The following is an 18,078-nucleotide window of genomic DNA, read 5'->3' on the forward strand; positions in this document are numbered from 1 at the left end:
TGGATTACCCTCAGCATGCAGATACCAATCCTATTGTTGCTCAGGGGGCCCATTTTGGTTCTGTCATGTCAGCACCCACCACTTCTGAACTTGGGAATAAGGAGCCATGGCCAATGCTTGCTGATAGATCTCTCCTCCAAGACATGACAGGATAGGCATAAGAGTTACATGGCTACCACTCCTCCCTCCATAAGAATAAGCCACATCAAATGGTCTGAAAAGACCCCACCCCCTAATGTAGAAAGGAGAGCTAAACAAATGTCTAACATGAAATGACATTGCCTGCTTTAGCGCAGGAGGGGCCAACCTGTGGCTCTTTAGATGCTGATGTGGGACAAAACTCCCATCCGCCCAGGCAGCGTGGCCAATGGGATGATGGAACTGTAGCCCAGGATCCTGTGAGGGCCACAGGGGAGCCACTTTTGCTTTCGGCTGCTTTAAAAAACAAAAAAAACAACACCCACACCCACCCACTACATATCACACCAAAGTAGGCTTAAAGTATTTTTTAAAAAACGAAGCATCATGCATTTAGGATTTTTTAATATAAAAAAATTCTTTTTAATTAAAACCATATTTGTAAAATGTCCATTTTTACTCTGTTGTCTTGGAGACGACAACTTTTAATTTTGTCAAAATATTTTCTTCCCAAAGTTCATGCTAAAAATAAAAAGATCACTTTTTTAAAATTTCTTTGATCTGCATCATTCAAAGTACTCCCTGAAAAATGTTTTTGTTTTCTCCTCAGGAAGAACAAAAATATTTGCCATCTTTATACAAAGGGGTTTGCAGTTGTCACATATAAAGGGAGATTGTAAGAAAGAGGAGGAGAGAAGTTTACATCCGCTTGTATCATATACCCTGCTGAAACCTGACCTGATAGAAGATTGTCCAGAATTCCTTAAAAACTGTGTGATTTGTGTCTGCTTCTTTAAAAAAAAACGCATTAAGAATCTATACATCTTTGAGGTCATTGTTTTAACATTATGGGTCTCTGCCCCCATCCCTTCAACTAGGACTTCAGGTGGTAGAAATGTCAAATTTTCCATGCTGGCTCTCTCACAACTCATGCATTTCCCCCCCTATTTAAAAGAATATTTAACTCATTCCGATCCACGCAAAATACCCACCCGGGGGTTGGTTCCGGCAGCCCCATTTAAAGCTTTAGTATGTCTCCCTTGCAAAGCATCTCCTTTATTTTTTTATAACCCCAATGGCAGCAAAAGGACTATGAATCTGGGACCCTGTTTAACTTTTGCTCTTTGGATTCCAAAGGCGTATACTTGTCAATCACAGGCGTATTCTGCTGAAAGTGGATTACTGGCTTTATCTGAAACATACCAAAGCTTTCTTGGTTCTTCCTGTTGTAAATGTTCACTCGGTGCTCCAGTTCTGGGCTGGCTTTGGTAGACCCTGATGGGCTTGGCAGTTTAAGGTTGACCGGATCCAGTCCTTTTTGTGTCAAGCAGGAATCGTCGGACAAAGATGACAGCAGTTCTTGCACCACGGCATTGTTGACTCTGCTGTGGGTGGAAGAAGAATCTACCTGGTCACGTTTGGCTACATGGCAAGCCCTCTCCAAGGGGCAATACTCAGAGGACTCCTCCCGGGTGGTACTGCAGTCCGTGGAAGAGCCAAAGGTCTGGCTGCTGTCACTCTGGGCTCTGGTGACGGAGCTGTCTGTGGACCTGGAGGCACTGCCTGAGGCAACGCTGGTGGAAGTCCCGTTGCTCCCCATAATCTTCATGGGCACGTCCACCGTGAAGAGGTCGGAGGAGATGTTGGGGTGGTGCACGTCGATTGCAGCCGTCGTAATGACACAGATGGCTCCTTCTGGAACACCACTGTCTACGGGCACACAGCAGAAGAGGGAAAGTGTTACAGCAGCAGCTTTCAAACTTATTCAGGCCACTTGCCCCCCCCCCCCCACCTCCTGTGCTGGTTCTCCAAACTTACCCCACTGCCCCTAACCCTATGCTACAAAAAGCACTATTCAGAATAGCGCGTCTGCACCACCCACAAAGGGAAGATCTGTGAACCTTGGAAGTTGTTTTTGGAATTGCAGATTTCACAGAGATACAAACAGGTAAAAGTCACATCTTATCACTTCTTTATTAGGATGATTTATAAATTTATTTATTTATATGTATTAAGATATTTATGAATCACCCCTCATCAAAAGGTATCAGGGCAGTAAACAATAAAGTAATGACTTTTAAACACCTCTTAAAAACCTAAATGTTTGCCCAGGCTTTTCTGAACTCAAACTCTTAGCATTTTAATTTTCTGTTTTGTACCCTGCTTTAGCTTTTAGGACAACGTTTTTGAAAAGTTTACATGTAAACCACTTAAAGAGATTTTTTTACTATAAAGAGCTACATAAAATGTTGGTTGGAATCCTGGCTGGATCCAGGCCACTGGCGCAGGGAGTCCGGCCTGCTCTTCTCACGCGGAGCCACAAGCGGGACCTCAGCACAGGAGCCTCCCCTGGAGACCTCAAAAGACAGGCAGGCTGTTACAGGGAAAGGCAGACCTGGGGGAATTTCTGGATCAGCAAAGTCCTGGCCAAAAGCGAGTGTGACTGTGAGGGCTGCCTCTTACTTTCTTAATTTACACAGTTAACAGAATCTGAGGGTTTTGGTTGCAAGATTTACAGGTTCCTTCCATCTGATACCAGGTATAATAAAAACACACAAAAGACACCTCAACTTTTCTGTAGCTTGCATCCATGCCCTGCATTTGTGAGATATAGATGCAGGTGCCTGTTAAAATATATTATTATTTAGGATAAAATAAAATGTATTTATGATGCTAATTTGCAAATTAAAAATTCTGCTTTTTGGAGTTCCACCCAACTCCCGCTCCACAAATCAGGAAAGCTGTTTCGAATATATGCTTTCTAGTTTTTAATAACATAAATAAAGGGTTATGTGTGCATGAAGTGTGCGGCAGTTTCAGAATGAAATCCATTTCAAGTATGACCCAGTGACCACTAGACTAAGATTGGTCTTCTCTAGTGTCAAATTATTTTATCCTTCACTCATTCAGCTTAACCCCTTTAAAAGGACATCTGCATGACCTATCATCAGCTTCCTCCCCAGGGGGGAGCTGCTTTCCCCCGTTTCCATTTGAGATGCTGCATTTTGAAAAATAAAATATTGAGACCTCAAAGTACACCTGAATCTTAAAACATCACTGTTGGCCTCCAAGGGAGGCCTCCTGCTGTCCAGCCTAAGGGCTTCCAGAAGCCCAGGGCAGAAACAAGCTGGAAGGATCATAGCTCACTGGTAGAGCATCTGCTCCGCATGCAGAAGGTCTTGGATTCGAATCCTGTCATCTCCAAGGAGAGCTGTAAGTGCCCTCAGTCTTGAACCCTAGCGAGTCGCTGCTAGTCAGGATACACAACAGGGAGCTACAGGGACCGATGGTCTGACTGAGTGTGAGGCAGCTACCGACACCTAGAAGTTTCCCTTGCAAGCCCCATGGAAAGGAATCAGAACTATCCCGCCTCCACTGATTTCCATGGAGTTGGCGCCTAAGAACAGACTTGCCCGTCTGGGTATGGAATCATGTTGCTGCGTATCCCGCCCCCCCCCCCCCAAATATATTTGCAAACAATGAGTAAGAAACTACTAATGGCCAGCAGTCACCAAAATGAAGCTTTAATTATTTAATTAATTACTTTATATATAAAAATATTTATATAATGCTTTATCATAAATATATATCACAGCAGTTTGCAACAATATAAAAACAAAAAAATCAGTAATATTGAAGCCCTTGAATAATAATTGCTACCAGATGTTTAAAGGGCATCCGTAAGGATGTGCTGGAAGATGAAAGGTTCGACATGGCATGAAACCTTCCTATGCCAATACAACAGAGTGGATTGCACAGGGAGGTGCAGATTTTAACGGGGCTTCTGTTCTTCCAAGCTGCTAGACAGAAAGGTGGGTGGGCAGTTGGGTCAAGTTGGTTGCAAGATCTGCTGGAATCAGACAGCTTGCTCAGCGGCACTGGACTAGATAGGACTCCATTTCTCACCATCCCTGACCACTGGCCATATGGACTGAGGCTGATGGGAGCTGATCAACATATTCCCATTCCCAATATGGGCAGACATGAATGTTTCTACTGGAAGGGAGGAGGAGAAGGAGAAATAGATTTGGCAGCAGGGCTTAAAGAAGAGCACTTTGCAGTTTCCAGGGGCCAGTCACAGAATACAACCCTACTTTGGGTTGCAGACGCCTTGCAAGTTGAATGCTTTAGCTCCTGAACGCCACAAACCCAGAAGTGAGTGTTCTGGCTTATGAACATTCTTTGGAATCAGAAGTCGCGCCTTGGTTTCCGAACGTTTTGGAAGTTGAACGGACTTCTGAGGTACCACTGTAGGAAGCCAACATGTGGAACACTTTCCCTTGGCTGCTATAACCTGCCTCATTCTGTGTGGTGAAGTCAGGTGATGCCCTTCTGAGGTCAGCTCAAGGGACACGGATTCTAGTTTTAGAATTAAGCCTCTCACTGGAGCCTTCTTCACCTGAAGCCTGCGCAGGTTCAAAACCTGCTTCAGCATCAGTAACCACATCACAGTGGGGGGACATCTGCTCTGCATGCAGCAAGTCTGACTGAGCAAGCCCTGGGAGAGGCTGAAATCCCGGAGAGCCCCCAACCTCTCAGCGTCAGCAATGCTGAGCCAGACAGACCAGTGGCCTGACTCTGGCTCACTTGCTGAGAAACGGCAGCAAGCCTCTTTAGTTTCTAGAATTCAAACTTACCACTACTGGGCTCATTGTAGTACTGACTGATGTAGTTGTTCATATCGTCTTTGACCATGGTCTCTGTGAATGTAAATGGGGGATATGTCAACAGAAAAATTCCAATCATGTACTAGATTAAGTTCTCCAGCACATGGACCCATAATGCCATTATGGGAAGAAACTCAGAATCCTATTTCACACAGCATTTTCAAAACACAAAATTGTGAGTTCCTCATGTGATGTTTGAGGGCTATACTTGGTTATAAAAAAAAAAGAGAGAGAGCAGAAAGGCACAAATCGTGTGTGAAATATGACACGAAAGAGTACTTGTCCCAAACATGGTGGTGAGCATATATTTGACTACAAGGATTACTTCCATGCAAGATGTGTAAGAGAGAAACAGCTTCAAAGCAATATTTCTTGACAAAGGAGGAAAATAAAACAGTGCGTGAGGGGGAGCATTTGCATGAATGACAGGTCAAATCAGAGGGAATGTTTTATCAGACTTCTACAATCACTGTGTTTTGAAGAAGGGATGTTGAACTGACACAATGCACCACCTTGCTCCTGTCTGTTCCATTCTCTGTGCTAGTTGTGCTAGTACTGCTGCCTTGGAAAATGCTGAACACAGAAATCCTTCTGCTTCTGGGCCACGATTTTTGGTGCCAAGTGATCAGAACACAAGCGTAGCTCTTCATTCATCATAGCACCCCAGCTCCTACACCCACGCTTCTGAAATTATGCTGGTTACTTTCCCAGGGGCACCTGTCCAATATGTGCCATTTTCATAACAAATTCATCACCTCCCAAACCCACAGGCAAGGAAGCAAATCCCTTTTAATTCTCCCTATTAGGCCTGGGTGATGCATCGATACTGATATGAGGGCCAGACTGTGATGGCAGTTTCACCTGGTGGTCTATTGTGGGTGAAACTGCTCAGTCCCTCTGCCTCTGGTGCCCAGCGAGAAGGGAGAAACAAGCTACAGAGGCAGCTTGCTTGCCCCCCAACTCCCCAAAGACTGAGGGACCCCTGCCAACGGAGTGTTCACAGGGCTTCACCAAGTGTAACAGAGCCCTGACTTTGCCTATGGTTTGAGCGAGCTGGAGCTGGAGTGGGGGCTCCTTTAAACCTCTGTTCAGGGGTGCGTGGCTGCCTGCCCCTCAATGAAGACACTGGGCTCACGGGAGAATTTCTGCCCCCCAGCTGAGCAGCTGCACTGGCCCCACCCCCCAAGGCGCTGGGGTGAAAGCACCTCAGCTGCCATGGCGAGAGCTGGAACAATTTCTTCACCTGCGCCTCATGGGGCCAATGCAGCTTGTTTCAACCTTGCAACGTTTGGCTGGTGATACATCGCAATGTTGAAAGCCTAACATCGCCAGCCCCACTCCCTATCTATCAACTTCAAAGGTCCCCAGCACAAGAAACCCTGATCCTCACTGGTGGTAAAAAATATGACAGAACAGAAGAAAAATTAGTTGAGACAGATAACAGAGCTGGGAATAGAAAAGAAGGTATGGTTGACAACAAAAAATATAAACATCTTTAAAGATAATTATATAAAGGTTTGGAATGATATTAAGAGAAATATATATGGAAATATAGGGAAGAATGATATTATCGTTATGGGGAAGAATCTCGGTAATAAAAATGAATGTCTTGCCAAGAATGTTATTTTTATTTCAATCTATACCGATAGTCACCGGAACAGGACACTTCAAACAATGGCACAGAGATCTATCTAAATTTATTTGGCAGGGGAAGAAGTCTAGGATTAAGTATAAGTTACTAACAGATGCTAAAGAAAGAGGTGGATTCGCCCTTCCGGATTTAAAATTATATTGAGATGTCTTGTCTTTGCTGGCTATGAGAATGGATGACTTTGAGGAATCCAGATTATTTTAGATCTGGAAGGCCATGCTAATAGATTTGGGTGGCATGCATATTTCTGGTATGGAAAATCGAAAGTTCATAAGGATTTCTAAACTGTATTGTTAGAAAATCAATTTATGCTGTTTGAGAAAAATATAATAACTTATTAGGGAATAAAACCCCATGGTGGTTATCACCATTAGAAACGTTGTTAGTCAAAAAAATAAATGTGGAAAAAGAATGAGCAACGTATATAGAGTTGTTAACCGAGGAGGAAAACCAACTGAAATTTACCAAGTTTGAAGACATAAGACATTTGCTAACTGATTGGCTACAATATCACCAATTACTGTATTTTTCCATGTATAAGACGCCACCATGTATAAGATGACCCCTATTTTTTTAAACCCAAAATTAAGAAATTAAGTTGTTTAGCTTTTTTTTAAATCACCCCCCCCCTGCACTCACTATCCGTGTCTAAGATGACACCCAATTTTTGCCTAATTTTTTAAAGCCAAAAGCATTGTCTTATACATGGAAAAATATGGTAAATGACATCTTTAGAGTGGATAAAGGAGACGGTTTTGGTAAAGAATTTTTCGAGGTTACAGAAAAAACTGTTGGGAAACAACGATAAGGTTCTGTTGAAAATGTAAAAATTTGCTGGAAGGGGAATATATAAAAGGATGTCACATAGAGGAGGGAGAAAGGTTGTTTTCTTCTGCTCCAGAGAAGCGGACACGGAGCAATGGATCCAAACTACAAGAAAGAAGATTCCACCTAAACATTAGGAAAACCTTCCTGACAGTAAGAGCTGTTTGACAGTGGAATTTGCTGCCAAGGAGTGTGGTGGAGTCTCCTTCTTTGGAGGTCTTTAAGCAGAGGCTTGACAACCATATGTCAGGAGTGCTCTGATGGTGTTTCCTGCTTGGCAGGGGGTTGGGCTCGATGGCCCTTGTGGTCTCTTCCAACTCTATGATTCTATGAAACAAAAGATGAGGAAGTAAAATCTGTAATGATACATTGGGCAAAAGATGTGGGATATAATATACAACTTGCTTCATGGAAGAAGTTGTGAAATGAGGATTTAAAATTTACAGCCTGCTGTATGTTAAAGGAGAATTATATAGAAATGATGTACCGATGGTATTTGACTCCTACAAGTCTAGTGAAAATGCATAAGAATTCCACCAACAAATGTTGGAAGTGTAAAGCTAAAGCTAAAGAGGGTACATTCCATCATATGTGGTGGACTTGTAAAATAGCAAAGGCCTTCTGGAAAATGATTTATAATGATCTGGGGGAAAAGTTTAAAATAATTTTTCTTTAAAAAACAGCGGCTTTCTTATTAGGTATAATAGAAGAATTACCGAAGGCTAAGAAACTACTGTTAATGTATGTGATGACAGCAGCAAGAATGTTATTTGCCCAGGGATGGAAAGAAGAAAGAGCCCCATTGAAAGAAGAATGGATAATGAAGATGATGGACTAGGCGGAGATGGCAAGGCTGACCGGGAAGATCAGGCACCAAGAGGATAAGAAATTCAACAAAGAATGGCATAACTTTGTAGAATATATTAAATGACACTATAAACATTTAAATATGTTAGCAGGATTGACATAGCACTTGTAATTTAAAACAACAAAGGATAAAATTAAAGTGTAATAATTTAAATAAATGTAATTAGATGCAGTAAAAAAGGAAGTTAAATTCTAGAAGCCAAGGGAGGGGTGGGGGGGAAGTCCGGGGGTTCAGGGAACCCCATAAATGTACTGATATGGATTATGGTTTAATGTAAACATGTGTGTATGTGTAAAAAATTGGGTTTGTTTGAAACTTTGAAAATAAAAATTGGAAAAAAAGAAACCCTGATCCTATTTCTCTGTAATTTGGCTGTTTCCCTAGGGGCACCCCTCTCTTCTATGCTACATCCATATAAATTGCCTACAAATTAAGTGAATCCCTGTTTAATGACAGCCAAACTGTAACGATTGCCCTTATAGGCACAGCCATCCTTCCATTTGGCAGCGTTCAAGCTCTTCTAAGGGTCTCCCTGCAAGCTTAATCCAGTTCTGCCAAAAGGAAAACAAGTTATAGATGATTCCTTTTTTGGAGGGGCATGGGAATCAAAATGGAAACGGTGACCAGCACAAATACACATCTGTTCCCTTATCATTTGGCAGGCCTTCTTCATTCAGCAGGGCTACAATGCCTGCAAATGTCATCCAATTCTATGAAAATGAAAAGTTACAGATGTTTTGATTTCCCCATATATTGAATGGGAGGAGGTGCAAAACTTCATGGAATTTGGATTTCTAAGCCAACTTTTTCTCTTTTCTGTGGAACCTTTGCAGAGGGCAGTTTTTGGAGAGATTAGCCCTTTAGTTTCCTTGAAAAACATTATTTTCCAGTAGGAAAACAGAGTTAATTCTACAATTTTTCAGCAACATAAATGTAAGATGCTGAGAGATACTGCACGATGCTGAGATGAAAAACATTGCTGTGGAAATATGAAAATGGCGTGGGTTTTTTAAGTGCAAGAACACCCAAGCAGAAAAGCAACTTGATCTGCCCACTTTGAGGCATATCACATGCTTTAAAAGCATCCTCTCCTTTTAAGTGCTCTTTTTGATACTGTGTTCCAGGAGGAGGGCGGAGGGGAGGGAGGACAAATTTATGCTCATTCCTTTGAGCCAGATCCTCCACGGCCCCCTGGGTTTCTGTGGCTGCAGCCTTGCCTTTTTCACAGCACATTGTGGTTTGCAGGTGAAAGGAACAGATGTTTTCCGCGGCACATTTTCTCCACCCAACAAGGCCCAAACCACTAAGCGCTTGGTACCTGAAAATAGCTGCACTCCTAAGACGGCAATCAAACTTGACACTGAAAGGGAACATGGATGCCTTCCTGGTTTCATTGGCTCTTTAAAAGCTTTTTTGGCCTCTGTTGATCTTTAAATGCCTGCAGTCAGAGGTGTGCTTTCTGATAATGTCTGAGTTTAAAAAGAAGCCTCAGTGTAGCTCAAGGCAATACCACCAGATTAGGAATACACTGCAAGGCTTTTCAGCTATCTGCTGTTAAAATACACTTCATTTCAGTCATCCATAATTGATACTATAAATGCCATGTAGCCATAATGGCGTACACAGCTAGGTTGACGTTGCTTCGGAGGGCCAGGGATGCTGAGAGGCTGTGAAGGACCCTTCTGTGTGCTAACACTGAAGGTGGTGCAGCTACGAGGGAGCAGAAACATTTTTGGAAGGGTTGGCAACCTGCAACACACAGCTGGATGGAAACCCCTGTGATCCATTATTCAGAATGCAGCACTGGAAAGCAGGACTAGTGAAAACCCTCTAATAGATTCACTGACCAAGACTCATACAAATAACTGATCAATATGCCAACATTCGTAAGGACCCAAGAGCAGCCCGGCTGCATCAGATCAAAGACCCGCCTGGTCCAACATGCTGTTCTCAGAGCGCCCAGCCAGGTGCCCACAGGTAGGACATGAGCTCAACAGCACTTTCACCCCCAAGATCTCCAGCAACTGGCATTCAGAGGTATACAGAATGCAAAGTATGACTAGTAGCCTCAACCACGATGTATACTGATTTGATACTGTACTTAAGTCTATACTAGAAGTCTATTAATATAATCCATTTTCAAGGCTGTGATGGCTTTCACCAGAAGAACCCCTTGGCACTGCTGGACTGTAAATGGGGATGAAGGACCTTTAGAAATGAGTGTTCTACATCGGGGGGGGGGGGGAATCACTGTACCCAAAGTCCTTTGAAGGAAGAATTATAAGAATTAAACTGATTTAAAAGGGAAGGGAGGATTTCTTTGTACATGCATTCAAGGAGAGGGAGAAATGGAAGCTGTGTACCAGCCAAGGCCAACACTGTAAACAACAGGAAGTGATAAACAGTACGACTCTTCCATTGCATCTCCAAATGTAAGGGATTGGGGTATTTAGAGACAAGAAATTGTCCTCATTTGATCCTGGACTAGGCAACTTCTCCTGTATGAGAAACACAAGTCTTATTAGACTCGGAGAATAGAATTATAGAAATGTAAGTTGGAAGGGATTATCAGGGTCTTCTAGTCCAACCCCCTGCAATGCAGGAATCTCCCTTAGATCATCCATGACCGATATCCATCTTGTTCATTTTTGTCTTTTTAGGTAATGATCGTGTTTCTACAAGTTGAAAGCATCTATGCTCAAGTCATGGGCTTTGCAAACAAGCACACAAGATTCTGAGTACCATATGTTCAGGTACAGGCATGCAAAGTTATATGTTTATACTCAGGGGAATCTGAAATTTGCGAAATGAATAGTAAATTCTCTTGCAAGCCTGGAGATATAAATTTTATCCTTTTGCTGCTAGCCACAAAACATGAACACACTTCAGTATGTTTTGAGAGAGGCAGTTTCGTCCACTTCATTATGATGGATATTTAGCAGTTTCATCGGCGATACTTTGCACTTCTACCACAGGGCACCACTCAATGCAACTTCATGACTTTGTTTTTAAGAGAACACAGCTGGAAGCTTATGGCTAACAGCATTTGCAATTCATTTTTTAAAGTTTCCACTGCTCCTACTGAATTCTGCCTGCAGGGACTCAATTCTCTCAGGAAAGTTATTCTTTGTTCAGAGCAATATTACTGGAAGAGACGATAGCTTTATTAGGTTTATAGCTAAGCAAACGTAAGTGCTCCAATTCCAGCACTACCGAACATCACTAGTGGGTTTGTCTGGTGGTGTTTTTTATAAAAGAAGCTATTATTAAGTAGCATTTTCCTCTTTAGCTGCCTTATACGAACTGGTTCATCTACCTAACACCATATTAAGTCTTTGCCCATCTAGAAATCCAAAAGACGGATCCTATGTTTTGCATGCAGAGCATGTGCCCCTCCCCCACTTCCCCCACTGAGCTTTCGGCAACTGGGCACGTGCAACACTTGGAATAATCTAATGATAGGATTAATCTTGTGACCACATAACGAAGTGCCCTGATTAATTAGACAGCTTTAATTTTTAAAGTACTTATAAAAATTTAAGATGCTTGACATCAGCAAAGAGGGATTCCCCTTCTCACACACACTTTTTGACCAATATTTTGATCAATATCTTATCTGCTCTTTTTCATAACACATTTTTAATTTACTACCCTAGTGATTAATAGCTTTGTCTGCACTAACTTAGCTTATTAATTAATTAATTAGATTTTTTTTACCATTTACCATAAGGCAAGCTTTTTTGTATTACTTCTATTTCTAGCTTATTTAAGATAAGTGTTTTTGCATTATTTCTATCCTGTAAAGTAACTTTTTTTTGCATTATTTCAACCTATGATCAAGAATGATTAAACATTTTTAATGCAAGTGCATTCATCTTAGTTAAACCCAATTTAACTTTGCCAGCATATGACAAAACAAACAGGCTGCCTTTTATTAAGCAAAGAGTCGTCACTGATGGATCAGCTTCAGATAAAAGACAGTCTAATGTCATTATTGCCTCCTCACTTTGGCTGCCTTATTGCAACTTCATTTAATAAGCTAACTAGCTATCTCTGGGGACAGCATAACAAACACACGCTCCGAGGTTCCAAGGGCTTCCTACAAAGCATTAATTGTTTTAATGGAAGATGAGACAATGCTATAGGGCTGCAGGAATTAACACAAGGGGAAAAGTGGGAGAGAAACGGGGCACCACCAGAATGAATCTGCTACCCCCAAGATCACAACTGACTCCATTAAAAAAACGAAGTAGTTGGTTAGGAATGCTTAAAACATGTTACAATCCCTTTTCTTCCCCTGTCCAAAAATGGTCTTCAGGATGTGTGCCTGAATAGGGAAACAACTGCATGCTTGCAAAGGTTAAAATAAATGTGTACTTCTAATAATGTATTAAGAAAAAGATTAATGGATTGAAAAGGAAATACTATGAGTTAACATTGTGATCTTGGCATGCCATGAAGACTGGGGCTTTTATCTCCAAGTTTTAAAATGATTTTTACAGGAGCAAACTCAACAGAAAAAAGGTTGATACTGGTATGACTGCCATATACTGTCAAAGACTTTCTTTGGCATCTGCAGAACATTCTGCTAGCAATATGCAAATAGGTAACATTTTACAAAGATGTGAATACTCCATCCAAATGCTAGATAAAGGTTTAGCATTCCCATTCTTCATTAGTCAAAACCTTCACAAGTCATTTCCAACACAATTAACAGTCTGAAAATGAAAATCAACTCTACTCAGCTGTGCAAAGAACATCCCTGCCTGGTTGCCAGAATGAGATTATTCATACCTAGCAGAAAAGACTGGGCATCTTCTTTATATTTAAGTATTTTTGACATAATTCCTATGAACACCCCAAGAAGCCCCATTTTGGTCATTCTGTAACTGGAGAAATGAAATTTAAGTAATTTGCCACCACCACCACCCGCTCTGACCACAAACACATCTCCAGATCAGATGCTGTCACTCCCCATCTCCCCGCTGCTATGTCACTAGGCACCTACGCATGGGTGTACCATTCAAATAAGGCACTTTGGATGATGGCTGGGAAGATGCAGGAAGGCCAAACATAGCTATGAGGCTGTGAATTGGGTCTGAGTTTTACACAGCTGCTCTGGCTCCCAGCACGTTAGAGGGAGGACGTGATCTGGCTGGTGGGCCAGATCCTCCCCTCCTCACCCCCATGGACCAACTTTGACAGGCAGACAGAGTTGCCCAATTGTCAATCACCTGTGTAGGTAAAAAAATAAACATGTGGGTTAAGAACTAACTGCAAACTGTCTGTAATCATTGAAAAGTTATCTGGATACTGCACTGTTTAAGAGTTAAGTACAGCTTGCATCGCTGATGTCTGTAGCACACAGAACATGATCCTGTGGCTTTGAGGACTTCCAACATTGCACAAAGTCCCAGGTAAATACACCAGTGAAATTTTCAGCTGCTCTCCAAGGAGCTTTAACTTATGGACTGCTCCATAAAAATATCATTATGAAGGGAGGGGAGGAGAAGTCTAACGTTTCTCTTGGAATTTTGCGGCCCTTCATGGTCAAGTAGCCCACGCTGAATGTTTCCATTGTTCCTCATGGGTGGGGGAGATATAATGAGCTTTAGAGGGAATATCCTGTTTCTCATGAATTAGGTAATTCAGCTCACTAAAAGCCCATTGTTCAAGGCAGAATTGAAGGTCTCTAAACCTGCAGGATTTTGAGGAGACCTGAAGGCAGGTTTTGCACAGGAAATGACTGCCCAGCCTGGTTTATGCCTCTGCCTCTCTAGGCACACTGATGAAGGCTTCAGAGTTTTCTGATGCTGTGACCCACGCCTGAACGGCCAAATGCAATTGGTGGTTCCGTGTCAGGCCATTTCCATCAGGCAAAAGGCAGTTTCCCTTGCAGAGCTACCATTCCTAGCACCTTGAACAAACTACAGTTCCCAGGATTCTTTGGTGGGAAGTTACATGCTGCCATTGTGTGATGGATGGGCTTTAAAAGCATGGTGTGGATCTGCCCACAGACTGCAACATCAGCATGTCACAGTGAATGAGAAATGCAACATAGATGTCCAGGGACAAAATTCCAGAAGCTTGGCAATTATTGGTGGTGAAATTCGTGTGGGGATATGTGGCAAGCACGGAACTAAAATCTGATATTGCCCTCTGTGCATAAAGATTCATTATATTTACCAGGATTTCTTGAGATGAACAAAACAAATCTAGGGTAATACTCCACACTACCTCTCTAGTCCCAAGTTGTCTCGAACAGTTAATGCCCTAGGAAGGAGTTTGGTGTAAAAATCAGGAAATAAATATTTCAATGAATTAAAAATAAAATAGTTCATACTATATTCTGATGTTTCTTTGTGTAGTTGACATAAAACCCATGAGAGGCCCCATTTCTATTTCATTCTACGACAGTTATTTTAGCTGATTGATGCTGTCTCAATATATTCAACTATGCTAAAAGCACAATATTTATACTTCCAAAAAAGATCAAATTCAAATGTAGAATAGGAGAGAAGCTATGGAATCTATATCTAGTGTATGAAAACTTTCACAAAGCATGAATACACTAGATATATGCACAATACCATTAGGAACTTCAGAAGACATACTGTCCATATTACATCAAAGAAAAGCTCCCTTTTGTTACATGCTGCATTCTGCTTTTCCATCTCTAAAAGGCACACATTTGAAAATTAAGTCCAATTGATTTTAGTCAGACTTGCTTCCAAGCGGGCTGTGAATCTTCTGCATGCTTAAGTGTACTAATGTAATGTACCAACATTCAAGAATGATTTATCTGGCTATGTTTTATGCATGACCAAGCCTTTGAAGACTATGTGCTTGTGGCAACCTGAAAACAAAGTCTAGAAAGTATAAAAGTTTAAGGCTGACTCTCAGAAGCACAATAAATTCAGCAGACCTACTTAGAATTGTGAACCACTCTCGTCCATTCCTAATGTAACCCTGGAGGAAAACATGCATAAATTATAAAGTATCCTCATGAGGAAGGTACTAAGAAATCTTATTAAAAAGGGGTAAATGGATTAAGGAGGCTAGATGCAAACCCAGTTTGGAAAGTGGCATGCCTGCGGTAAATGGGATTTGATCATACAGCACAACAAAACTGACCATGAATTTCTTTGTGCCAGAAATACTTATAGGACCAGGAGGGGCTCCATCCCATCCACGTTCACCTCCCTGCTGCTGCTGCCAACTAGTGCAACACCTTACTGGTAGACTGAGAAATCTTCCAATCGCCCTTTGTCATGGGAGAGGGGGGGGGGGTGCAGGCAGCAAAACAAATAGGAATTATTTATTGCACAAAATTCACAAAATTAATCACTTCCTGCAGACTTTTCAATTTTGAAATGTTCACTTATATTGGGGTGGGGAACCTGAGACCTTCCACAGGTTGCTGGACTCTAGCTCCCATCTCCTCTGACCTCTGGCAATCCTGGCTGCGACTGATGGGAGTTGTGAGTCCAGCAGCATCTAGTAAGTCACTGACGTACATACTATAACAAAGGTGGCAAGTTTTCTTTGCTCCAGGAAAAGCAAAGTCTTACTCTTAAAAGCCACAGGGCCAAATACAAACAAAGCCAGGAAACGCCTATTGATTTGGCATGGATATTTTGTCACGGACTCCAAAAAAAATGGGGGTCATTTTGCTATCGTGAGGGAGAGAGAAAGTCTTTGCTGAGAATCTTCCTTTATTGAAACAAATGTTTGCAAAAAGTGGCTTGATCTTGACCACACACTTTAGCATAGACGTAGCCAATGTGGCACCCTTCGGACTACAACCCCCACCAGCCCTGACCTGTAACTGATGGGAGTTAGAGTCCAAGAACTTCCAGTGGGCACCATGTTGGGTAGCTGGCCTGCTCTAGCACTAAGGCCATGCTTTCCAACATTTTACTATACTGCCATTTCACTCAGTTGAATTTCGTTCTCAATGCCAGTCAATTAAAAAAATACCCCCTGGAAATAAAATAAAATGTGAGGCTGCACCCACTTCTTTAACTCCTGCAGCTCTCGAATAAAATGCTAATTTTATGTGAACCACCCAGAGAACATGCGCTATTGGGCAGCAATATAGGTATAGCAAAATACCTATTTTTACCAAAAGGTAAAAATAAATGAAGTGTTATAGGAGAGGGGCCCCAAGGAACCTTACGGGGAGATATATGTCAGGCTGTCCAAAGAAGACAGCACACCTATGGGTGCTTTAACAAGGTAACTGTAATCTTTCCGCTCGTGGTATGAGTTCCAGCCCAAAATTTCAGACAGACGTATCTGGAAACAAAACTGCTGAGAGAGCAAACCCAGTTCCCAATTCCCACCTGGCGTGCTGCATCCAGTTCTGGGCGCCAGTTAAGGATATTGGGAAACTGGAAGGTGTGCCGAGGAGGGAGACCAAGATGACCAGAGGTCATCTGGAAATAGAGCCTTATGAAGAATGGTTGAGGGAGTTGGGTCTGTCTAGTCTGGAGAACAGAAGATTGAGAGGTGATATGTTGGCCATCTTCAAATGCTTGAAGGGCTCCCACACGGAAGACAGAACAAGCTTGTTTTCTGCTGCTCCAGAGGGTGGGACCCAAACCAATGGATTCAAGATACAAGAAGGGAGAGTCTAACTAAACATTAGGAAGAACTTTCTGACATTAAGTTGTCTTCAACAGTGGAATGGGCTACTTCTGGCGGTTCCCTCATTGCAAGAAGTGAAGTTGCGTGGAACCAGGCAGAAGGCCTTCTCAGTAGTTATGCCCACCCTGTGGAACACCCTCCCATCAGGTGTCAAAGAGGTAAATAATCATATGACTTTTCACAGACACCTGAAGCAGCCCTGTTTGAGGAAGCTTTTAATGTTTGATGTTTTGGTGTGTTTCTTTATACTTTGTTGGAAGCTGCCCAGAGTGGCTGAGGCAATCCTGTCAGATGGGTGGGCTACAAGAAATTTTTATTTTTTATTATTATTATTATTACTATTCCTCAGAAAGTGGTGGAATCCCCTACATTGGATATTTTTAAACAGAAGTTGGATGGCCATATGTCAAGGATTATTTAGCTGTGCTTCCTGCATTGCAGAGGGTAGGACTAGATGACCCTGGGGGCACCTTCCAATTCTACAGTTCTAGGATGCTATGAATTTCCTGGCAGCTTCATCTTGGCAAACCACAACTGCTTATCCACACCCCCACTTATCCACACCCTGCTTATCCACACCCTGGAGATTCTACACAAGTCCCACTAAAATGAACAAAGACTGCATAGCACCAGCGCTCAGTTGGACCGTGTTCGGTGGCATTAAGCAGCCGGCTCTACTACTCACCCCGAGGCGGCCGCAATTCTGAGATGTTTTCAGTTGCCTCGTCGTCGGAATCCCCTCCAGCCGCCACAACTTTGTATCGGTTGCTGCTCTGCTTGTTCAGCATGTGTGGGACCTGCAATGCAGCCTCCCTCTCGGCAGCAAGGTCCAGATCTTGCTGAGCCAGGTGAGCCCGCAGCTGCCTAATTTCAAACTGAGGCCAAAGGGAGGAAGGAACGAGGGAGACAAAAAATGAGGAAGGGTGGATACAGAGGCATATTGCACTTGGGGAAAAACACTTTCTGAATTATTAGTGCTTGGGCAATGTTCACAGAGAGGCATCCAAAAACCCACTGCTTACAATTCATAAAAATAATAATCTGTGTAACAGCAGTTATATCAACTTGATTTATGCACATTTCAAATGCTATCGGCTTTGAGCTTGACATCTGTGTGTGGCAGAGTACTGTCAAGTGGAGAGCCCAGGGTGTTCGGTTTCACTGCGGCAAACACAGCAACCGGTAATGTGCAATGTTAAGAACATAAGCTTTTGCGGACTTTGAAGTCCATTTCATCAGATAGATGCATGAATGATACCCTCAGTCGGAAGATGTATATT

The 18,078-nt window shown here is 42.4% G+C and overlaps 2 protein-coding genes across 7 annotated transcripts in view; one reads left to right on the plus strand and one right to left on the minus strand.

The window, feature by feature from the left end:
- Positions 1–18,078, plus strand: part of TSPAN3 (tetraspanin 3) — a 939,276-nt gene that overhangs the window by 433,541 nt on the left and 487,657 nt on the right. The window lies entirely within an intron of this gene.
- The window catches only part of TMEM266 (transmembrane protein 266), a 94,118-nt gene continuing 76,577 nt past the window's right edge, over positions 538–18,078 (minus strand). For all 6 annotated transcript variants that reach the window (XM_083698316.1, XM_083698321.1, XM_083698318.1 and 3 more), the window contains 3 exons: positions 17,484–17,673; positions 4,776–4,838; positions 538–1,848 (listed from right to left, as the gene is read on the minus strand). In XM_083698316.1, coding sequence (XP_083554442.1) covers positions 1,229–1,848; positions 4,776–4,838; positions 17,484–17,673 — 873 coding nt within the window. In that variant the 3' untranslated portion in view covers positions 538–1,228. The remainder of the gene's footprint in view (positions 1,849–4,775; positions 4,839–17,483; positions 17,674–18,078) is intronic.

This window comes from Podarcis gaigeae (genome assembly GCF_964106915.1).
Source record: "Podarcis gaigeae genome assembly, chromosome: 9".
Lineage (NCBI taxonomy): Eukaryota > Metazoa > Chordata > Lepidosauria > Squamata > Lacertidae > Podarcis > Podarcis gaigeae.